Source organism: Brachyhypopomus gauderio, chromosome 9, assembly GCF_052324685.1.
Source record: "Brachyhypopomus gauderio isolate BG-103 chromosome 9, BGAUD_0.2, whole genome shotgun sequence".
NCBI lineage: Eukaryota > Metazoa > Chordata > Actinopteri > Gymnotiformes > Hypopomidae > Brachyhypopomus > Brachyhypopomus gauderio.
The window spans coordinates 4,506,731-4,532,374 of NC_135219.1; the positions used below are offsets into that span (position 1 = coordinate 4,506,731).

The window sequence follows — 25,644 nt, forward strand, 5'->3', positions numbered from 1 at the left end:
TATGCAAATTAGCAAAAAATCTAAGTAGGCGGAGCTTAATGGTTGTATATGAATAGTCCTATTGAATTTTGCCAAGGAATCCATAAAAAGTGGAATTTTGTTTCTATGACTTACGGATTGGGAGATATGGACCAAACGACAAAAAGGGTGTGCTATAGCGCCACCATCAGGCCAATGTGGGTCTCTGTACTTGAGTCTGGTCCTTGGACCATACATTATCAATTTGCCAAGTTTGGTGTTTCTAGGCCTTACGGTCTAGGCTGCACAATGCGTTTTAGGTCAAAAAATGGGCAAAAGAATAATAATAATAAGAAGAAGAAAGAAAAATCCTAACAATTACAATAGGGTTCCCACACTATGTGTGTGAACCCTAAAGAAAAATCCGAGCAATTACAATAGGTTTCCCACACTACGTGTGTGAACCCTAAAAAGAAGAAAAAAGAAAAATCCTAGCAATTACAATAGGGTTCCCACACTATGTGTGTGAACCCTAAATATAGCCGCAAGCGGCGATTGGCGGGTTCACACAAAAAAAGGCACAAAAGCCCAAAGGGTCTTTTAGACCAACAAGTGATATGAAGCTACTTCAGTCCAAAAAATGGACAGATAAAGTAATTTGCAAAAAATTATTCAACTGGGGCAATAAAGGCCCAAAAGATCAAAACAAAATGTAATGGCAAAATGATTCAGATCATAGAAGTTAATCAGTGCTGTGATTAGCTTTGTATGTGTGTGTTTGTGTGTTTTTTCATGTATGCAGTAAGGGCTTCTTGAGGCTTTTTTGGTTGGCTTGAGCAAAGGAATACAGCTGAAGTAGAATTTTGTTTCTAGGCCATACAGTGTGGAAGATATTAGCAAAATGATTCAGACCATACAACTAAATCAAATGCTGAGATTAGGTTAAAAGCACTGACACACTGATCCAGGGGCCTAGTCAAATAAATATACCTTTGGCTGAATTTGTCAGAAGTTGTGAACATAGCAGCAGGAGAGCTCTTGTTAATGCCCCACATGTAAACCCCACTCTTTAACCCTTTTCATTTAGCTGACAAAATCTGTCACATGTGATTCTCAAACAAACCAAAGAGTGATGGCTTACTATACAATAAAATAACACAAATATTCTTATCTTTGCCTGTTCATGATGTTCTCATCCCTACTCTGACATGTTCTCACTGTTGTGCCCATAGTAGGGAGGCCACTAGGAATGTGTATCTAACAAGACTTTGATGATAAGTAAAGCATGCAGTTATATAGAGGTTGTGTGTGAAATGTGAATTACATATCTCTGTCCTCTCTTATGTCATTTCAGGATGTATAGAGGGCATGAGTTGAGAGTGTGGATGGAAAAATGAAGCTAAATATCAGTTAGTGTGTTGGAAATGGCAAGAGAAATGTATATATGAAGCATATAGGAAGTCCTGTGTGAGGGTGTGTGGAAAAAAAGAAGCTAAATATCTGTATATTAGTCACTGGGTAATTGGTAGTAATGGCTAGAATTAGTGTGTATGTAAAACCTATAGGCCAGAGAGGCCTTTGTTTGTGTGAGTGCATGTGAAAGAGAGAGAGGGGGAGGGAGAGCCCAAGGGTTGTAGTGTTAGAAGGATGGGGGAGTGGAGGAGGGGGGCAGCGTGTGTGAGAACGTGCGTGTCTTAGCAGCTGTCTATGCCTCCCTGCACTGGTCAGTATGGAAAATGAAAATATTCACTGTAGAGCCGTTTGCAGGCGGATTTGGCTCAAACTTGGCACACTTCACCACAATGGTCATGTGAATGTGGATGTCAGTTTTCATAACAATCAGACATACTATGGCGTAGTTATTGAACTGTGAATTTGATGTGTTACGATGGTAGCATTGTGATGTATATGAAAAATATTAATTTGTGAAAACCTTAGGATTTTCTTGCTAATCTTAGCATTTCAGAGTCTGCTGAGTATTACAAGGTGTGATTTAAAGGTGATGGAGTTAAAATGCTAGGACTAGTATGAAAATGACAAGTTATATATATTTGATAATAGTGAAAAAGTGGTACATTTTTGCAAAGCACATGTAATTAGAAAGTTGCTAGGAATTCTGCATACAATCATATGAGTGCAAGCATTTCTTGATAAGTGAAAATATGTAGGAGAAATTCTGGATTTTCTAGTATAGCGCCACCTAGTGGTGCAATTCCCTTCTAACATGAGTATGTCTTAGAGGGTGTGTACATGAACATACCATGTCAGTTTCATGTGTATGTACCTATGGTAAGTCTGTCAAATGGCCAATTAATTAAAATTAAAATTAATTGGCTTATGGCGGCCATGTTTTTTGAGTGATGAGGTCATCATTGTGTGCCTTGATACCACTTGGGCCCCTGATGACGTCTGTAAAGTTTGGGCTTGATGTGACTAATGGTTTCTGAGAAACAAATTTCCCCATGTTAAAGCGCCCCCTATTGGACAATCGTGGCCAGCTTTGACCTGTGACCTCTGAGTCATGTGCCCTAACAACTGATAAATTTTCATGAAGATTGGTCAAAGCATTGCTGAGATATAGCTGCTGAAGTAAATTTAGCCACGCCTCAGAGCTATTGATTGACATGTGACAGTCAGACTGTATACCAATGTCACAGTTTTGTTGATATTCATTGACAATGAGATTCTTGTGAATATTTTGACACCAAGATTGTGGTGATCAGATAAAAAACCAGTGACTAGTATAAAAAAATAGGTTTTGCATATTATGCAAATTAGCAAAAAATCTAAGTAGGCGGAGCTTAATGGTTGTATATGAATAGTCCTATTGAATTTTGCCAAGGAATCCATAAAAAGTGGAATTTTGTTTCTATGACTTACGGATTGGGAGATATGGACCAAACGACAAAATGGTGTGCTATAGCGCCACCATCAGGCCAATGTGGGTCTCTGTACTTGAGTCTGGTCCTTGGACCATACATTATCAATTTGCCAAGTTTGGTGTTTCTAGGCCTTACGGTCTAGGCTGCACAATGCGTTTTAGGTCAAAAAATGGGCAAAAGAATAATAATAATAAGAAGAAGAAAGAAAAATCCTAACAATTACAATAGGGTTCCCACACTATGTGTGTGTGAACCCTAAATATAGCCGCAAGCGGCAATTGCGGGTTCACACACAAAAAGGCAAAAAAGCCCAAAAAATTGGCAAAATGATTCAGATCAGAAGTAAATCACATGCTGACATAACTGATATAACTGGCATGACTGGAATGACTTCACTGGCATGATGAACAAAATAACATGACTGATATGACTGACAACTGGCATGACTGGAATGAGTGACATGACTAGCATGACTGTAATGATATGAGTGACATGACTGGCATGAAATGACTGATATGACTGGCATGACTTATGTCTGACATGACTGGACTGACATGACTGACATCTGCGTATGTCAGAATAGGAGACACAGAAATAGCACATCTGGCTAGGGTTGCATCTATGTGAACAATATAGGACGGCCTGCCTGTGTCTATACATGATTGGGCCTGTATATTACCAACAGAGAGAGTTTGAGGGAGCCAGTGACTATGCTTTGTTAATTCACTCCTTGCACACCTTGCACGCCTAACATGACTGTCCCGAGTATTCAAAGTATGAATGTGGACTGATATGACTGATATGACTGACATAACTGGCATGACTGTAATGATTTGATGATTTGACTGACATGACTGATATGACTGGACTGAAATGATTGGCATGACACGACTTACATGACTGGCAGAACACGACTGACATGACTGGCATGACTGATATAACTGACATGACTGGACTGACATGACTGGTATGGCATGCCTGATATGACTGATACGACTGACATTGCTGGCATGACTGACATACTATACATATACTATAAATATGCATCCAAACTATACATACATTTAGGTAGAAGTGTGTGTGTGTGTGTGAGTGTGTGTGTGTGTGTGTGTGTGTTTGTGGTAGTGTATGTTCTGACATTAATCAGATTAAGCAAAAAAAGTCACCCAATGTCAAATGTCTTGAATCTCAAGAAGATATGCAGGGGCCCATGGGCCATATAGGATATGAGCATTGTTTAGAGTAAATAATTAACCTTGGATTTGAATACATGTAGCGTGCTCTGAAGTATCAGTGTCCATTTAACTAGCTTATGAGTCACCAAGGCCCAAAAGGTCACAAAGCATTGTAATGGCAAAACAATTCAGATAATAGATCTAAATCACTTGCTGAGATTATCTTAGTGTGTCTTTGGATGGCAAAAATAAGCTAAACATCAGTTAGTGTGTTGGAAATGGCTAGAGAACTGTGTATATGAAGCATAATTGTAGTCCTGTGTGTGAATGTGTATGGAGAAAAAAGTTAAATATCTGTGTGTGTGTGTGTGTGTGTGTGTGTGTGTGTGTGTGTGTGTGTGTGTGTTTTAGTCAAAGAGTAATGGGTATACATGGCTAGGGCAGTGTGTATGTTAAACCTATAAGTAGGTGTGTGTGTGTGTGTGTGTGTGTGTGTGTGTGTGTGTGTGTGTGTGTGTGTGTGTGTGTGTGTGTGTGTGTGTGTGTGTGAGTGAGAGAGAGAGTGTGTTTTCAAAAACAGAAGCTAAACGTCAGTTTGTGTGTTTGTATCTGGGTTACTCATAGAGAAATGGGTAGGTATGGCAAGGGCAGTGTGAAAGCTACAGAGGCCTGTGTTTTTGTAAGTGCATGTGAAAGAGAGGAGGGGGAGGTAGAGCCCATGGGTTGTAAAGTGTTGGAAGCATGGGGGAGTGTGAGGGGAGTGGAGGAGGGGGGGGCAGAGTGTGTGAGAAAGGCACCTGCGTGTGTCTCTAATCCTCCCTCCACTGCTGAGTATGGAAAATGAAAATATTCACTGTAGAGCCGTTTGTGGACGGATTTGGCTCAAAATTGGCACATCGCACCACAATGGTCATGTGAATGTGGATTTCAATTTCCATAACAATCAGACATACTATGGCGAAGTTATTGAACTGGGAATTTGATGTGTTATGATGGTAGCATTGTGATGCATATGAAAAATATTAATTTGTCAAAAACTTAGGATTTTCTCGCTAATCTTAGCATTTCAGAGTCTGCTGAGTATTACAAGGTGTGATTTAAGGTGATGGAGTTAAAATGCTAGGACTAGTATGAAAATGACAAGTTATATATATTTGATAATAGTGAAAAAGTGGTACATTTTTGCAAAGCACATGTAATTACAAAGTTGCTAGGAATTCTGCATACAATCATATGAGTGCAAGCATTTCTTGATAAGTGAAAATATGTAGGAGAAATTCAGGATTTTCTAGTATAGCGCCACCTAGTGGTGCAATTCCCTTCTAACATGAGTATGTCTTAGAGGGTGTGTACATGAACATACCATGTCAGTTTCATGTGTATATACCTATGGTAAGTCTGTCAAATGGCCAATTAATTAAAATTAAAATTAATTGGCTTATGGCGGCCATGTTTTTTGAGTGATGAGGTCATCATTGTGTGTCTTGATACCACTTGACCCCATGATGATGCCTGTAAAGTTTTGGCTTGATGTGACTAATCGTTTCTGAGAAACAGTTTTTCCCATGTTATAGCGCCCCCTATTGGACAATCGTGGCCAGCTTTGACCTGTGACCTCTGTGTCATGTGTCCTAACAACTGATAAATTTTCATGAAGATTGGTCAAAGCATTGTTGAGATATAGCTGCTGAAGTAAATTTGGCCACGCCTCAGAGCTATTGATTGACATGTGACAGCCAGGCTGTATGGCAATGTCACAATGTTGGCGATGGGTTTTGATAATGAGATTCTTCTGAGTAGTTTGGTACCAAGACTGTGGTGATCAGACGAAAAACCAAGGAGTAGTAGGCAAAAGTAGGTTTTGCATATTATGCAAATTAGCAAAAAATCTAAGTAGGCGGAGCTTCATAGTTGTATATGAAATGTCCTATTGAATTGAGCCAAGGAATGCACAGGAAGTGGAATTTTGTTTCTATGACTTATGGTATGGGAGATATGGGCCAAAAAGTCACATAGTGTGCTATAGCGCCACCATCAGGCCGATGTGGGTCCCTATAAGTTTGTGTGGTCCTTTTGACCTAGAGAACAAGTTTGGCAAGTTTGGTGTGTCTAGGCCTTACGGTTTAGGCTGCAGTATCATTTATAGACAGCAAAATGGGAAAAAGAATAATAAATATAGCCGCAAGCGGCAATGAGCGGGCTCCTCGCAAGTGGCATAGGTACCGACTTGCATGCCTGCGGCGAAGGCATAGTAGATATGGCTAGGCCAGTGTGTATGTGAAACCTATTGGTAGGCCAGTGCATGTGTGTGCATGTGTAATAGAGAGAGAGAGGGGTTTGGTGTGATAATGTTTGTTTTCATCAGTTAGAGCTGTGTATGTGTGTGAGTGATTGCATATAATGGGCAGTCTTAGTTGTCACAGTGAACTCACATGTCTGACATGACAGTGTATGTGCTCAATTTGTGATGCATACACATAAGTAGGTGTATGTGTGTGTGTGTGTGTGTGTGAATTAGGTGTTTATATGTGTTACTCTAATGTATGAGTAGGCATGGCTAAGGCAGTGTGTATGTGAAGCTTATAGGGAGGCCTGTTTTTTCTGTGAGTGCATGTGAAATAGAGAGAGGGAGGGGGAGACAGAGACCATGGGTTGTTAAGTGTTAGAAGGTTGGGGGAGTGTGGGGGGGAGTGGATGAGAGGGGCACTCTGCGTGTGTGAGAAGTGAGTGCATGTGAAATAGAGAGAGGGAGGGGGAGACAGAGACATGGGTTGTTAAGTGTTAGAAGGTTGGGGGAGTGTGGGGGGAGTGGATGAGAGGGGCACTCTGCGTCTGCGAGAATGAGAGCGTGCGTGCCTGCAAAAGGCTCTCTACCGCTCCTTGCACTGCTGAGTATGGAAATTGAAAATATTCACTGTAGAGTCATTTGTGGACGGATTTAGCTCAAACTTGGCACATATCACCTCAATGGTCATGTGAATGTGCATGTCAATTTTCATAAACATAGGACATACTATAGCGGAGTTATTAAAATATGAATTTGATGTGTTATGATGGTACCATTGTGATGCATATGAAAAATATAAATTTGTGGAAATCTTAGGATTTTTTGCACAACATTTGCATTGCATAGTCTGCTGAGTATATCAAGGTGTGATTTGAGGTGATGGAGTGAAAATCCTAGGCGTAGTATGGAAAGTGGAAATTATACATATTTGATAATATATGAAAATCCGTACATTTTTGTAAAGCACTTGCAATTACAAAGTTGTTAAGGATTCTACGTAGAATCATATGAGTCCAAGTTTGTTGTTTTATGTCATACTATGTGGGCGTAATTCAGGAGTTTCTAGTATAGCGCCACCTAGTGGTGCAATTGCCATCATACCCCAGTATGTCTTAGAGGGTGTGCACCTGAACATGCCATGTGAGTTTCAGGTCAATTGACATATGTAAAGCTTGTAAAGCTTGTGAAATTGTATACTGACAGCTAATTGGTCGATGGTGGCGGCCATATTGGACATATGATGGTGCAGACCTAGGACCTGTCTCAGAGGTGCATGTAGATGATGCATACCAAGTTTCGTGTTATTTGGCCAATCGGTGTGTGCAGGAGAGTTTTTTGGCAGTTATAGCGCCCCCTAGGTGTGAATGTGTGCCAAAATGTATGGGCAGGTGTAGACGCCCAACAGGTACATGTATATGAAATTTGGTGTGAATATGTAAAAGTATGCATGAGATACAGCAGAAAATGTGCATTTTTGGCTGTGAAATTTTTGCCCCTTGACTTGTGTGGCATGTGGCCACGCCCATGTGCAGAAATGTGCATTTTTTGTTAAAGATTATTAAAGTTCAGACTCTTCTGAACGTTTTGATACCACATATGTGCATGTATGTGAAAAATCCAGGGACTAGTTAGCTCTCAAAAATGTGTGCGATTTTGCATATTATGCAAATTAGCTCGAAAACGAAGTAGGCGGAGCTTATGGGTTCTTGAGGCTTTTTGGTAGGTTTGGAGACAAGGAACATGTATATGAAAAAATTTTTAATTTAGGACATACGTGGTACTGGCAATTTACTTGAATGCGTTTGCGTGCGCTGTAGCGCCACCTATGGGCGGATTTGGCTGGCGTCTTGCGCCTGAGTAGCGGGAGGGACTACTACCTATTGACCAAGTTTCAAGTCTGTAGGCCTTACGGTTTGGGCTGTGCGATCCGTTTTAAGGCAGAAAAAGAATAATAATAATAAGGAGAAATATAGCCGCAAGCGGCAATTGGCGGGTTCACACACGAATAGGCCTCTTGGCCTCAATAGGCAGAGGCCCAAAAGGTCCTTTAGACCCTAAATGTGAAAAGAAGCTGTTTGAGTGGAAAAAAATGCACAAATAAATCAATGTGCAATAAAAGGTTCAATTGGGGCACTAAAGGCCCAAAAGGATCAAAATAATGTGTATTGGGAAATTGAGTCAGATCACAGAACTAAATCACATGCTGAGATCAGCTTTGTGTGTGTTTGTGTGGTGTTTCATGTGAGCAATAGTTTTCAGTCCGTTCCGATGTTTGGCCACTAGATGGAGCCCAAGTACCACCATACTGATATCTCATTAATCTCAGTAATGCAATATGACATTTTGGTGAATTAAAAGGTTCATTTCTGGTCAGGCAGTGCACTTTTTGTTATAAGATGCAATTGCAATGTTATAGAACTTATTGATCTGGATCATACAAGACCAATTACTTGTCTGTATTCTGCATAACAAGATTGCAGCATGAGTTTTTATGTTTTCTTAGGTTTTTGGGTACTGTAGCGCCCCCGACAGGCCAATTTGAACCAAACTTGGCGTACCTCACAAGGACTTCAGGATATAAAAGCCTTTCAAATTGGGAATTGATTGCATACATGGTTTATGAGTTATAGCAATATAGGTCATATATGGCATGGCCACAATGATATAATGGGAAAATGGACCAATCAGAAAAATAAAAATCCAACATTTTTTTACTCAGTTTTTACCTACAGAGTCTACTGATTATGCTCATAGCAATTTTTCCATAATTGGATCAAATTCCTATGACTAGTTTGTAAATAGCTATTTTCAAACAATAGATGAATGTGACAAAAGTATGCATTTTTTAATAGGACTTGTAATTGCAAAGTTGTCAGGTCTACTGCAAGGAATAAAATGAAACAAGCTGCATGTTCCTAAGTGAAAATTTGGAGGAGTTATGCATGATTTTCACAAATAGCGCCACCTAGTGACCATATGTTTTAAAACTGCACAGCATGACACATAGTCCTGAGATATGCACAGTGGTGAGGTTTCATGTTGTTTGGCCAATGGTAAGTCTGTCAAATGGCCAATTATTTCAAATAAAAATTAATTGGCTCATGGCGGCCATGTTTTTTGAGTGATGATGTCATCATTGTGTGTCTTGATATCACTTTGGCCCCTGATGATGCCTGTAAAGTTTTGGCTTGATGTGACTAATGGTTTCTGAGAAACAGTTTTTCCCATGTTATAGCGCCCCCTATTGGACAATCGTGGCCAGCTTTGACCTATGACCTCGGAGTCATGTGCCCTAACAACTGTTAAAATTTTATGAAGATCGGTCAAAGCGTTGCTGAGATATGGCTGTTTAAGTAAATTTGGCCACGCCTTGGAGCTATTGATTGACATGTGACAACCAAACTGTATGCAAATCTCAAAATGTTTTTAAGCAACGTTGATAATGAGATTCTCCTGAATATTTTGACACCAAGGTTGTGGTGATCCGATGAAAAACCAGGGACTAGTATAAAAAAGTAGGTTTTGCATATTATGCAAATTAGCAAAAAATCTAAGTAGGCGGAGCTTAATGGTTCTTGAGGCTTTTTTGTTTGGCTTGAGCCAAGGAATCCATCAGAAGTGGAATTTTGTTTCTAGGCCCTACGGTTTGGGAGATATCGACCAAAACGCAAAATGGTGCGCTATAGCGCCACCATCAGGCCAATGTGGGTCTCTGTGCTTTAGCACGGTCTCGCAAAGAGACTACACCATCCTGCCAAGTTTGGTCTCCCTGGGCCTTACGGTCTAGGCTGCAGTATGCGTTTTATCAGTAGAAAAATAATAATAATAATAAGAAGAAAGAAAAAACCCGACAATTACAATAGGTTTCCCACACTACGTGTGTGAACCCTAATAATAAGAAAAATCTCAGCAATTACAATAGGTTTCCCACACTACGTGTGTGAACCCTAAATAGCCGCAAGCGGCAATTGGCGGGTTCACACACGAATAGGCCTCTTGGCCTCAATAGGCAGAGGCCCAAAAGGTCCTTTAGACCCTAAATGTGAAAAGAAGCTATTTGAGTGGAAAAAAATGCACAAATAAATCAATGTGCAAAAAAAGGTTCAATTAGGGCACTAAAGGCCCAAAAGGATCAAAATAATGTGTATTGGGAAATTGAGTCAGATCACAGAACTAAATCACATGCTGAGATCAGCTTTGTGTGTGTTTGTGTGGTGTTTCATGTAATAGTTTTCAGTCAGTTCTGGAATATGGCCACTAGATGGAGGCCAAGTACTACCATACTGATATCTCATTAATCTCAGTAATGAAATAGGACATTTTGGTGACTTAAAAGGTTAATTTCTGGTCAGGTAGTGTACTTTATGTAAAAAAAAGTTTCAGTTGAGGCAGTAAAGACACAAAAGGTTCAAAATAAATTGTATTGGCAAAATGATTTAGATCACAGAACTAAATCACATGCTGAGATCAGCTTTGTGTGTGTGTTTGTGTGGTATTTCATGTGAGAAATAGTTTTCAGTCCGTTTCGATGTTTGGCCACTAGATGGAGCCCAAGTACTACCATACTGATATCTCATTAATCTCAGTAATGCAATATGACATTTTGGTGAATTAAAAGGTTCATTTCTGGTCAGGCAGTGCACTTTTTGTTATAAGATGCAATTGCAATGTTATAGAACTTATTGATCTGGATCATACAAGACCAATTACTTGTCTGTATTCTGCATAACAAGATTGCAGCATGAGTTTTTATGTTTTCTTAGGTTTTTGGGTACTGTAGCGCCCCCGACAGGCCAATTTGAACCAAACTTGGCATACCTCACAAGGACTTCAGGATATAAAAGCCTTTCAAATTGGGAGTTGATTGCATACATGGTTTATGAGTTATAGCAATATAGGTCATATATGGCATGGCCACAATGATATAATGGGAAAATGGACCAATCAGATAAATAAAAATCCAACATTTTTTTAATCAGTTTTTACCTACAGAGTCTACTGATTATGCTCATAGCAATTTTTCCATAATTGGATCAAATTCCTATGACTAGTTTGTAAATAGCTATTTTCAAACAATAGATGAATGTGACAAAAGTATGCATTTTTTAATAGGACTTGTAATTGCAAAGTTGTCAGGTCTACTGCAAGGAATAAAAAGAAACAAGTTGGATGTTCCTAAGTGAAAATTTGGAGGAGTTATGCATGATTTTCACAAATAGCGCCACCTAGTGGCCAAATGTTTTAAAACTGCACAGCATGACACATAGTCCTGGGATATGCACAGTGGTGAGGTTTCATGTTGTTTGGCCAATGGTAAGTCTGTCAAATGGCCAATTAATTCAAATAAAAATTAATTGGCTCATGGCGGCCATGTTTTTTGAGTGATGATGTCATCATTGTGTGTCTTGATATCACTTGGGCCCCTGATGATGCCTGTAAAGTTTTGGCTTGATGTGACTTATGGTTTCTGAGATACAGTTTTTCCCATGTTATAGCGCCCCCTATTGGACAATCGTGGCCAGCTTTGACGTATGACCTCGTAGTCATGTGCCCTAACAACGGTTAAAATTTTATGAAGATCCGTCAAAGCGTTGCTGAGATATGGCTGTTTAAGTAAATTTGGCCACGCCTTGGAGCTATTGATTGACATGTGACAACCAGACTGTATGCAAATCTCAAAATGTTTTTAAGCAACGTTGATAATGAGATTCTCCTGAATATTTTGACACCAAGGTTGTGGTGATCCGATGAAAAACCAGGGACTAGTACAAAAAAGTAGGTTTTGCATATTATGCAAATTAGGAAAAAATCTAAGTAGGCGGAGCTTAATGGTTCTTGAGGCTTTTTTGTTTGTCTGAAGCCAAGGAATGCACCTGAAGTGGAATTTTGTTTCTAGGCCATACGGTTTGGAAGATATGGACCAAAACGCAAAATGGTGCGCTATAGCGCCACCATCAGGCCAATGTGGGTCTCTGTGCTTTGGCACGGTCTCGCAAAGAGACTACACCATTCTGCCAAGTTTGGTGTCTCTGGGCCTTACGGTCTAGGCTGCAGTATGCGTTTTATGCGGAGAAAAATAATAATAATAATAATAAATATAGCCGCAAGCGGCAATTGGCGGGTTCACACACGAATAGGCCTCTTGGCCTCAATAGGCAAAGGCAAAGGTCCTTTAGACCCTAAATGTGAAAAAGAAGCTGTTTGAGTGGAAAAAATGCACAAATAAATCAATGTGCAAAAAAAGGTTCAATTGGGGCACTAAAGGGCTAAAAGGATCAAAATAATGTGCATTGGCAAAATAATTCAGATCACAGAACTAAATCACATGCTGAGATCAGCTTTGTGTGTGTTTGTGTGGTATTTCATGTGAGCAATAGTTTTCAGTCAGAATATGGCCACTAGATGGAGGCCAAGTACTACCATACTGATATCTCATTAATGTCAGTAATGAAATAGGATATTTTGGTGAATTAAAAGGTTCGTTTCTGGTCAGGCTGTGTACTTTATGTAAAAAAAAAAGATTCAGTTGAGGCACTAAAGGCCGAAAAGGATCAAAATAATGTGTATTGGCAAAATGATTCAGATCACAGAACTAAATCACATGCTGAGATCAGCTTTGTGTGTGTTTGTGTGGTGTTTCATGTGAGCAATAGTTTTCAGTCAGTTTCGGTGTTTGGCCACTAGATGGAGCCCAAGTACTATCATACTGATATCTCATTAATATCAGTAATGCAATGACATTTTGGTGAATTAAAAGGTTCATTTCTGGTCAGGCAGTGCACTTTTTGTTATAAGATGCAATTGCAATGTTATAGAACTTATTGATCTGGATCATACAAGACCAATTACTTGTCTGTATTCTGCATAACAAGATTGCAGCATGAGTTTTTATGTTTTCTTAGGTTTTTGGGTACTGTAGCGCCCCCGACAGGCCAATTTGAACCAAACTTGGCATACCTCACAAGGACTTCAGGATATAAAAGCCTTTCAAATTGGGAGTTGATTGCATACATGGTTTATGAGTTATAGCAATATAGGTCATATATGGCATGGCCACAATGATATAATGGGAACATGGACCAATCAGATAAATAAAAATCCAACATTTTTTTAATCAGTTTTTACCTACAGAGTCTACTGATTATGCTCATAGCAATTTTTCCATAATTGGATCAAATTCCTATGACTAGTTTGTAAATAGCTATTTTCAAACAATAGATGAATGTGACAAAAGTATGCATTTTTTTTTAGGACTTGCAATTGCAAAGTTGTCAGGTCTACGGCAAGGAATAAAAAGAAGCAAGTTGCATGTTCCTAAGTGAAAATTTGGAGGAGTTATGCATGATTTTCACAAATAGCGCCACCTTGTGGCCAAATGTTTTAAAACTGCACAGCATGACACATAGTCCTGAGATATGCACAGTGGTAAGGTTTCATGTTGTTTGGCCAATGGTAAGTCTGTCAAATGGCCAATTAATTCAAATAAAAATTAATTGGCTCATGGCGGCCATGTTTTTTGAGTGATGATGTCATCATTGTGTGTCTTGATATCACTTGGGCCCCTGATGATGCCTGTAAAGTTTTGGCTTGATGTGACTAATGGTTTCTGAGATACAGTTTTTCCCATGTTATAGCGCCCCCTAGTGGACAATCGTGGCCAGCTTTGACCTATAACCTCGGAGTCATGTGCCCTAACAACTGTTAAAATTTTATGAAGATCCATCAAAGTGTTGCTGAGATATGGCTGTTTAAGTAAATTTGGCCACGCCTTGGAGCTATTGATTGACATGTGACAACCAGACTGTATGCAAATCTCAAAATGTTTTTAAGCAACTTTGATAATGAGATTCTCCTGAATATTTTGACACCAAGGTTGTGGTGATCCGATGAAAAACCAGGGACTAGTACAAAAAAGTAGGTTTTGCATATTATGCAAATTAGCAAAAAATCTAAGTAGGCGGAGCTTAATAGTTCAAATTTATTTTTTATTTGCCTTGACCCAAGGAATCCAACAGAAGTGGAATTTTGTTTCTAGGCCCTACGTTGTGGGAGATATGGACCAAAACGCAAAATGCTGCGCTATAGCGCCACCATCAGGCCAATGTGGGTCCCTGTCTCTATTTCTCTCATTGCACACCTGCTGCACCTTGTTGCCAAGTTTGGTCTTTCTGGGCCTTACTGTCTAGGCTGCAGTATGCGTTTTACAGGGGGAAAAATAATAATAAGAAAAACTTCAGCAATTACAATAGGTTTCCCACACTGTGTGTGTGAACCCTAATAACAAGCGGCAATTGGCGGGTTCACACACGAATAGGCCACTTGGCTTCAATAGGCAATAGACCCAATAGGTCCTTTAGACCCAAAAGAAGCTGTTTGAGTGGAAAAAATGCACAAATAAATCAATGTGCAAAAAAATTTTCAATTGGGGCACTAAAGGCCCAAAAGGATCAAAATAATGTGTATTGGCAAAATGATTCAAATCACAGAACTAAATCACATGCTGAGATCAGCTTTGTGTGTGTGTTTGTGTGGTGTTTCACGTGAGCAATAGTTTTCAGTCCGTTCTGATGTTTGGCCACTAGATGGAGCCCAAGTACCACCATACTGATATCTCATTAATCTCAGTAATGCAATAAGACATTTTGGTGAATTAAAAGGTTCATTTCTGGTCAGGCAGTGCACTTTTTGTTATAAGATGCAATTGCAATGTTATAGAACTTATTGATCTGGATCATACAAGACCAATTACTTGTCTGTATTCTGCATAACAAGATTGCAGCATGAGTTTTTATGTTTTCTTAGGTTTTTGGGTACTGTAGCGCCCCCGACAGGCCAATTTGAACCAAACTTGGCATACCTCACAAGGACTTCAGGATATAAAAGCCTTTCAAATTGGGAGTTGATTGCATACATGGTTTATGAGTTATAGCAATATAGGTCATATATGGCATGGCCACAATGATATAATGGGAAAATGGACCAATCAGATAAATAAAAATCCAACATTTTTTTAATCAGTTTTTACCTACAGAGTCTACTGATTATGCTCATAGCAATTTTTCCATAATTGGATCAAATTCCTATGACTAGTTTGTAAATAGCTATTTTCAAACAATAGATGAATGTGACAAAAGTATGCATTTTTTAATAGGACTTGTAATTGCAAAGTTGTCAGGTCTACTGCAAGGAATAAAAAGAAACAAGTTGCATGTTCCTAAGTGAAAATTTGGAGGAGTTATGCATGATTTTCACAAATAGCGCCACCTAGTGGCCAAATGTTTTAAAACTGCACAGCATGACACATAGTCCTGGGATATGCACAGTGGTGAGGTTTCATGTTGTTTGGCCAATGGTAAGTCTGTCAAATGGCCAATTAATTCAAATAAAAATTAATTGGCTCATGGCGGCCATGTTTTTTGAGTGATGATGTCATCATTGCGTGTCTTGATATCACTTGGGCCCCTGATGATGCCTGTAAAGTTTTGGCTTGATGTGACTAATGGTTTCTGAGATACAGTTTTTCCCATGTTATAGCGCCCCCTATTGGACAATCGTGGCCAGCTTTGACGTATGACCTCGTAGTCATGTGCCCTAACAACGGTTAAAATTTTATGAAGATCGGTCAAAGCGTTGCTGAGATATGGCTGTTTAAGTAAATTTGGCCACGCCTCGGAGCTATTGATTGACATGTGACAGCCAGACTATATGCAAATCTCAAAATGTTTTTAAGCAACTTTGATAATGAGATTCTCCTGAATATTTTGACACCAAGGTTGTGGTGATCCGATAAAAAACCAGGGACTAGTATAAAAAAGTAGGTTTTGCATATTATGCAAATTAGCAAAAAATCTAAGTAGGCGGAGCTTAATGGTTCTTGAGGCTTTTTTGTTTGGCTTGAGCCAAGGAATCCATCAGAAGTGGAATTTTGTTTCTAGGCCCTACGGTTTGGGAGATATGGACCAAAACGCAAAATGGTGCGCTATAGCGCCACCATCAGGCCAATGTGGGTCTCTGTGCTTTAGCACGGTCTCGCAAAGAGACTACACCATTCTGCCAAGTTTGGTGTCTCTGGGCCTTACGGTCTAGGCTGCAGTATGCGTTTTATGCGGAGAAAAATAATAATAATAATAAATATAGCCGCAAGCGGCAATTGGCGGGTTCACACACGAATAGGCCACTTGGCTTCAATAGGCAATAGACCCAATAGGTCCTTTAGACCCAAAAGAAGCTGTTTGAGTGGAAAAAATGCACAAATAAATCAATGTGCAAAAAAATGTTCAATTGGGGCACTAAAGGCCCAAAAGGATCAAAATAATGTGTATTGGCAAAATGATTCAAATCACAGAACTAAATCACATGCTGAGATCAGCTTTGTGTGTGTGTTTGTGTGGTATTTCATGTGAGAAATAGTTTTCAGTCCGTTCCGATGTTTGGCCACTAGATGGAGCCCAAGTACTACCATACTGATATCTCATTAATCTCAGTAATGCAATATGACATTTTGGTGAATTAAAAGGTTCATTTCTGGTCAGGCAGTGCACTTTTTGTTATAAGATGCAATTGCAATGTTATAGAACTTATTGATCTGGATCATACAAGACCAATTACTTGTCTGTATTCTGCATAACAAGATTGCAGCATGAGTTTTTATGTTTTCTTAGGTTTTTGGGTACTGTAGCGCCCCCGACAGGCCAATTTGAACCAAACTTGGCATACCTCACACGGACTTCAGGATATAAAAGCCTTTCAAATTGGGAATTGATTGCATACATGGTTTATGAGTTATAGCAATATAGGTCATATATGGCATGGCCACAATGATATAATGGGAAAATGGACCAATCAGAAAAATAAAAATCCAACATTTTTTTACTCAGTTTTTACCTACAGAGTCTACTGATTATGCTCATAGCAATTTTTCCATAATTGGATCAAATTCCTATGACTAGTTTGTAAATAGCTATTTTCAAACAATAGATGAATGTGACAAAAGTATGCATTTTTTAATAGGACTTGTAATTGCAAAGTTGTCAGGTCTACTGCAAGGAATAAAAAGAAACAAGTTGCATGTTCCTAAGTGAAAATTTGGAGGAGTTATGCATGATTTTCACAAATAGCGCCACCTAGTGGCCAAATGTTTCAAAACTGCAAAGCATGACACATAGTCCTAAGATATGCACAGTGGTGAGGTTTCATGTTGTTTGGCCAATGGTAAGTCTGTCAAATGGCCAATTAATTCAAATAAAAATTAATTGGCTCATGGCGGCCATGTTTTTTGAGTGATGATGTCATCATTGTGTGTCTTGATATCACTTGGGCCCCTGATGATGCCTGTAAAGTTTTGGCTTGATGTGACTAATGGTTTCTGAGATACAGTTTTTCCCATGTTATAGCGCCCCCTATTGGACGATCGTGGCCAGCTTTGACCTATGACCTCGGAGTCATGTGCCCTAACAACTGTTAAAGTTTTATGAAGATCCGTCAAAGCGTTGCTGAGATATGGCTGTTTAAGTAAATTTGGCCACGCCTTGGAGCTATTGATTGACATGTGACAACCAGACTGTATGCAAATCTCAAAATGTTTTTAAGCAACGTTGATAATGAGATTCTCCTGAATATTTTGACACCAAGGTTGTGGTGATCCGATGAAAAACCAGGGACTAGTACAAAAAAGTAGGTTTTGCATATTATGCAAATTAGCAAAAAATCTAAGTAGGCGGAGCTTAATGGTTCTTGAGGCTTTTTTGTTTGGCTTGAGCCAAGGAATACATCAGAAGTGGAATTTTGTTTCTAGGCCCTACGGTTTGGGAGATATGGACCAAAACGCAAAATGGTGCGCTATAGCGCCACCATCAGGCCAATGTGGGTCTCTGTGCTTTAGCACGGTCTCGCAAAGAGACTACACCATTCTGCCAAGTTTGGTGTCTCTGGCCTTTACGGTCTAGGCTGCAGTATGCGTTTTATGCGGAGAAAAATAATAATAATAATAATAAGAAGAAAAAACCCGACAATTACAATAGGTTTCCCACACTACGTGTGTGAACCCTAATAATAAGAAAGAAAAAACCCGACAATTACAATAGGTTTCCCACACTACGTGTGTGAACCCTAAAAATCCTAACAATTACAATAGGCCTCCAGCACCTTTGGTGCTCGGAGCCCTAATAATAAGAAAAACGCTAACAATTACAATAGGGTTCCCACACTATGTGTGTGAACCCTAACTAACAATTACAATAGGGTTCCCACACTATGTGTGTGTGAACCCTAAATATAGCCGCAAGCGGCGATTGGCGGGTTCACACACCAATAGGCATTTTGGCCTCAATAGGCAAAAGGAAGCCCAAAAGGTCCTTTAGACCTAAAAGTGAAAAAAAGCTGTTTGGGTTTGGCCAGTGTGTGCTCTACAGATGTAGAGTGTGATGACATCAGCGTGTGTCAGAAAGGGAGACACAAAAATAGCACATCTGGCTAGAGCTGCATCTATGTGAACAGTATAGGAAGGCCTGCACTTGTCTATACATGATTGGGCCTCTATATTACTGACAGAGAGAGATTGAGGGAGCCAGAGACTATGCTTTGTTATTTCACTCCTTGTACACGTAGCACGCCTAACATGACTGCCTGTGTATTCAAAGTATGAATGTAGTCTGCAAAGCCTGGCATGACTGACATGACTGGCATTACTGACATAACTGATATGACTGGCATGACTGGAATGACATCACTGGCATGACGAACAAAATTAACATGACTGATATGACTGACATAACTGGCATGACTGTAATGATTTGAAGATTTGACTGACAGGACTGATATGACTGGACTGAAATGATTGGCATGACATGACTTACATGACTGGCAGAACATGACTGGCATGACTGACATGACTGATATAACTGACATGACTGGACTGGCATGTCTGATATGACTGACATCACTGGTATGACTGACATATACTATACATATACTATAGATATGCATACAAACTATACATACATTTAGGTAGAAGTGTGTGTGTGTGTGTGTGTGTGTGTGTGTGTGTGTGTGTGTGTAGTATATGTATTCAAACTATGACAACATATACTAATACATACATACATAAGTATACATAGAAACTATACATACATATAGGTATAAAGGTGTGTGTGTCTGTGTGTTTGTGTGAGAGAGAGACAAAAAAGAAGCCAAATGTCAGTTTGTATGAGCATCTGTTAGTCACTGGGATATGGGTGGGTATGGCTAGAGAAGTGTCATTGTGAATGCTATAGGAAGGCCTGCTTGCTCCTGTATGTGTGTGTGCCTGGTTAATAGACACAGAGAGATCTAGGTAGCCAGAGCAATGTTTACTTAGGGCACAGAGATGGGAGGGGGAATGTGGGTGAGAGTGTGAGAGAGACTGAGAGTGTGAGTTTCAGCTTGCGTGCGTGTGAGAAGGAGAAGGTGACAGAGGGACTTTACATGCATTTTTATGCATTGTATATAATACTGCACTGTAGAGCCATACGATAACCGATTTAGATGAAACTTGACAAATTTGTTCAGGATGGGATTCTGAATGGGCTTGTGCATTTTGGTCAGAATTGGATAAAATATGAAAGAGCTTTAAGAAAATGAATATTATATGTATTGATGCTGTCCATTAAAAAAATATTTAGCAGGTATAAGTGTCCTCAAATCCAAAATCTTTGGATTGTTTTTTGATTTCACACTCTGTAGAGTATTATAAGACTTTGCTTGACATGATAGTATGAAAATCCTAGGAGCAGTATGAAAAGTGATGATTTCAAACTATTATTAACTGTAAATAAACTGTGCATTTTTTAATAGGACATGTAATGGGAAAGTTGTTCGCACTACTGCAAGGAATCAAAAGAGTCCAATTGCATGTTCCCAAGTGGAATTATGTAGGGGATACACTTGCTTTTTTTGCAATAGCGCCCCCCAGTGGCCAATCGACACCCGGCTGGATTATGTCATAGGGGGCGTGCACTTGTCCACACCCAAGAGGTTTCGTGCAGATCGACCAATGGTAAGCCTGTCAAACGCGTGCCGATCACTGATTGGCCGATTACGTAAGCCATTTTGGAAGTATGGAGTGTCTGCTTTAGGACCTGGTTCCCAGAGGCCCATAGATGATGTCTGCCAAGTTTCATGTGGATCGGCCAATCTGAGTGCATGGGGCAAATTTTTGCATGTTATAGCGCCCCCTAGCAGGTGAGGTATGGCAACCTCTGCGAGCTGCCCCAGACCCTCACAGGGAAGCTGTCTGTGAAGTGCCATCTCATTACATGCAAGTTTTCTTAAGTTAGAGCTCCATATGCGCAAAATTTACTATTGAATTTACGCCCCCTCATTTGATTGGCTTATACTGACTAGGTAGTGAAGAAATTAGCATTTTTGTTGGATACATTTTAAAGTTCAGACTCTTCTGAACGTTTTGATACCACATATGTGCATGTATGTGAAAAATCCAGGGACTAGTTCGCGCTCAAAGATGTGTGTGATTTTGCACATTATGCAAATTAACTCGAAATCTAAGTGGGCGGAGCTTAATGGTTGTATATTAATTGTCCTATTGAATTTAGTCAAGGAATGTATAGGAACTGGAATTTTGGTTCTAGGACTTACGGTGTAGGAGATATGGACAAAAAGTCAATATGGTCTGCTATAGCGCCACCATCAGGCCAATTTGGGTCCCTGTATGGGAATCTGGTCCTTGGAGTTAACTGAACCTTTTTGCCAAGTTTGGGGTTTCTAGGCATTACGGTCTAGGCTGCACAATACGTTTTAGGTCAAAAAATGGGACAAAGAATAAGAAAGAAATATAGCCGCAAGCGGCGATTGGCGGGTTCACACACAAATAGGCATATTTTGGCCTCAATAGGCAAAAGGAAGCCCAAAAGGTCCTTTAGACCTAAAAGTGAAAAGAAGCTGTTTGGGTTTGGCCAGTGTGTGCTCTACAGATAGTGTGTGATGACATCTGCGTGTGTCAGAAAGGGAGACACAGAAATAGCACATCTGGCTAGGGCTGCATCTATGTGAACAATATAGGAAGGCCTGCATGTGTCTATACATGATTGGGCCTGTATATTACTGACAGAGAGAGATTGAGGGAGCCAGAGACTATGTTTTGTTATTTCACTCCTTGTACACCTAACATGACTGCCCGTGTATTCAAAGTATGAATGTAGTCTGCAAAGCCTGGCATTACATGACTGACATGACTGGCATGACTGGCATGACTGACATAACTGATATGACTGGCATGACTGAAATGACATCACTGGCATGATGAACAAAAGTAATATGACTGATATGACTGACATAACTGGAATGAGTGACATGACTGGCATGACTGTAATGACATGACTGATATGACTGACATGACTTATGTCTGACATGACTGGACTGACATGACTGATATGACTGGACTGAAATGACTGACATGACTGGACTGACATGACTGTTATGACTGGACAGATATGCATACAAACTATACATACATTTAGGTAGAAGTGTGTGTGTGTGTGTGTGTGTGTGTGTGTGTGTGTGTGTGTGTGTGTGTGGTAGTGTATGTACTCAAACTATGACAACATATACTAATACATACATACATAAGTATACATAGAAACTATACATACATATAGGTATAAAGGTGTGTGTGTCTGTGTGTTTGTGTGAGAGAGAGACAAAAAAGAAGCCAAATATCAGTTTGTATGAGCATGTGTTAGTCACTGAGATATGGGTGGGTATGGCTAGGGAAGTGTCATTGTGAATGCTATAGGAAGGCCTGCTTGCGCCTGTATGTGTGTGTGCCTGGTTAATAGACACAGAGAGATCTAGGTAGCCAGAGCAATGTTTACTTAGGGCACAGAGATGGGAGGGGGAATGTGGGTGAGAGTGTGAGAGAGACTGAGAGTGTGAGTTTCAGCTTGCGTGCGTGTGAGAAGGAGAAGGTGACAGAGGGACTTTACATGCATTTTTATGCATTGTATATAATACTGCACTGTAGAGCCATACGATAACCGATTTAGATGAAACTTGACAAATTTGTTCAGGATGGGATTCTGAATGGGCTTGTGCATTTTGGTCAGAATTGGGTAAAATATGAAAGAGCTTTAAGAATATGAATATTATATGTATCGATGCTGTCCATTAAAAAAATATTTAGCAGGTATAAGTGTCCTCAAATCCAAAATCTTTGGATTGTTTTTTGATTTCACACTCTGTAGAGTATTATAAGACTTTGCTTGACATGATAGTATGAAAATCCTAGGAGGAGTATGAAAAGTGATGATTTCAAACTATTATTAACTGTAAATAAATTGTGCATTTTTTAATAGGACATGTAATGGGAAAGTTGTTCGCACTACTGCAAGGAATCAAAAGAGTCCAATTGCATGTTCCCAAGTGGAATTATGTAGGGGATACACTTGCTTTTTTTGCAATAGCGCCCCCCAGTGGCCAATCGACACCCGGCTGGATTATGTCATAGGGGGCGTGCACTTGTCCACACCCAAGAGGTTTCGTGCAGATCGACCAATGGTAAGCCTGTCAAACGCGTGCCGATCACTGATTGGCCGATTACGTCAGCCATTTTGGAAGTATGGCATGTCTGCTTTAGGACCTGGTTCCCAGAGGCCCATAGATGATGTCTGCCAAGTTTCATGTGGATCGGCCAATCTGAGTGCATGGGGCAAATTTTTGCATGTTATAGCGCCCCCTAGCAGGTGAGGTATGGCAACCTCTGCGAGCTGCCCCAGACCCTCACACGGAAGCTGTCTGTGAAGTGCCATCTCATTACATGCAAGTTTTCTTAAGTTAGAGCTCCATATGTGCAAAATTTACTATTGAATTTACGCCCCCTCATTTGATTGGCTTATACTGACTAGGTAGTGAAGAAATTAGCATTTTTGTTGGATACATTTTAAAGTTCAGACTCTTCTGAACGTTTTGATACCACATATGTGCATGTATGTGAAAAATCCAGGGACTAGTTCGCGCTCAAAGATGTGTGCGATTTTTCACATTATGCAAATTAACTCGAAATCTAAGTGGGCGGAGCTAAAGGGTCCTAGAGGCTTTTTTGTTTGGTTTGAGCCAAGGAATCCATCAGAAGTGGAATTTCGTTTCTATGACCTACGGTGTAGGAGATATGGACCAAAACGCAAAATGCTGCGCTATAGCGCCACCATCAGGCCAATGTGGGTCATTGTCTGGGTTTCCCTCATTGCACCTCTGGTGCACCTGTCTGCCAAGTTTGGTGTTTCTGGGCCTTACGGTCTAGGCTGCAGTATGCGTTTTACAGCCTGAAAAATAATAATAATAAGAAGAAAAACTCGAGCAATTACAATAGGGTTCCCACACTATGTGTGTGAACCCTAAAAATCCTAACAATTACAATAGGGTTCCCACACTATGTGTGTGTGAACCCTAAAAATCCTAACAATTACAATAGGGTTCCCACACTATGTGTGTGTGAACCCTAATTATCCTGCACACCCCCGGTATTAGAAACACATCTCCACACACTCCCTATTAGATTCAGCACACCTACTGTGACATCTGCACTTTACGGTCTACAGACCACCTGATGCTACGCAGAACCGACCAGCCACCTTCCAGATCCCACACTGCTGGTCGGTTCCTGACCAGATCTATTTCGGGAAGGTGGGCAACGGCAGTGGAACAGACGAGAGGCTGAAGGTCCTGTTCACAGCAGACATGCTGCACGAGCGTCTCTTCACTTTGGTGCCCATGCCATGTGGGGGTCAGTCCACCCTCGCACGGCAGAGAAGATCAGAGGCTGAGAAGTAGCTGGGGAAGAACTGATGAAACAAACAGGGCAAGAGGAGAGCTGGAGACATCTACACGGGGTTCCTGCAGATCTTCTCTTGCCCGGTTTGATGGTAGGCGATGGAGAGTGTTGAAATCCACACCGACTGTCCCGTCAGCTCACGACCCTGAGAGGGACGGAGGTGCGACGTGTCAGCACGCCGTCCAAGCTCCGAACCGCAGCAGTACAGAGACGACCGTGTGGAGACGGAGAAGAGGCTGTGTCTCCTACCTAAGCAGTCCCCTGTCCAGGCCCGAGGGACCCTCACACACACTCTACGTTCCCACTCTCACGGCTCTCCGCATTCCAGAACCAAGCGGCCCAGAAGACCAAACTCATGACTACGATGGCGCTAGGAGACGAGGCACGTTGCATGGGGCTCCCTGAGGACTGGACCGGGAAACGCCGTACTGATACACACAGCACGCTTATTATGAGGGGAGTTCATAAAGGCGTGGAGCCGGGCCGGCGATCCGGTCGGAGCTGTGCAGAACTCAGCACCATGGATGGTGTCCTTTACAGGGTCTGATTTGTACAGTGGAAACTGTAGGGGTATTTATGCAACTCATCTTGCATTCACTTTGTTGAGTGTGTTTACTGTTTCCTAAAAAATAAAAATAAAAAAATACAGAAAAGCTGGTGGTTACCTCGGCGACGGAGAGGACGCAGTACATGGAGGGATGTTCTGGGTCGATCCCCTCTAGTCTCATTGTCACTCGGAAACCATTCTTACTCTGGGGCAATGACTGGTACTGTAGCACACACACACACACACACACACACACACACACACACACACACACACACCCACACCCACACCACACACACACACACACACACACACACACACACACACACACACACACACACACACACACACACACCCACACACCCACACACCCACACACACACCCACACACACACACCCACACACACCCACACACACCCACACACACACACACACACACACGCACACAGGAATAAAATTAAAATAGAAAACATTTAGTATGCGTGCCTTATTTCCGTGGGTGTGCGAATAGTCTGAACATCAGAGACCTGGATGAAAATCATTAATGGTGTAATAAAACTTAACTTGAACACCTGATATGGAAAAAATATCAAATGTAAATAAATATTCATCTTCTCTGCATGTTTTCATCTCCACGTCAGCTAACCCGTCCTCATGTGTACCTTTCAGCACTGTGACCAGCTAACAAGCCCGTATAAATCTCTGAGACACTCATGGTGCTCTCACACAGTTCTCTTACCTCTTTGAACAGTTTAGTTGGAGCGGCGACGGCTCGGTTCTGCTCCAGGTAAGACGCCCAGCACCATGCCTTCTTCTTCCCACCATACGGAACCGCTGTGTGTGTGTGTGTGTGTGTGTGTGGTGGGGGAGGAGAGAGAGGATGACAAGTCTTAACATGTTTTTTGCTTTCTTACTAAAACAAGCATAAACACGTTTGAAATTTGTTTACTAATTCACACCAATCTGTGGACAGT

The 25,644-nt window shown here is 40.7% G+C and overlaps 1 protein-coding gene across 3 annotated transcripts in view; it reads right to left on the minus strand.

Annotated features, from left to right (window-relative positions):
- The window catches only part of l3mbtl3 (L3MBTL histone methyl-lysine binding protein 3), an 84,280-nt gene that overhangs the window by 43,008 nt on the left and 15,628 nt on the right, over nt 1-25,644 (minus strand). For all 3 annotated transcript variants that reach the window (XM_077016585.1, XM_077016587.1, XM_077016584.1), the window contains exons 7-8: nt 25,410-25,504; nt 24,789-24,893 (exon numbers count right to left, since the gene is read on the minus strand). In XM_077016585.1, the coding sequence (XP_076872700.1) occupies nt 24,789-24,893; nt 25,410-25,504 (200 nt within the window). The remainder of the gene's footprint in view (nt 1-24,788; nt 24,894-25,409; nt 25,505-25,644) is intronic.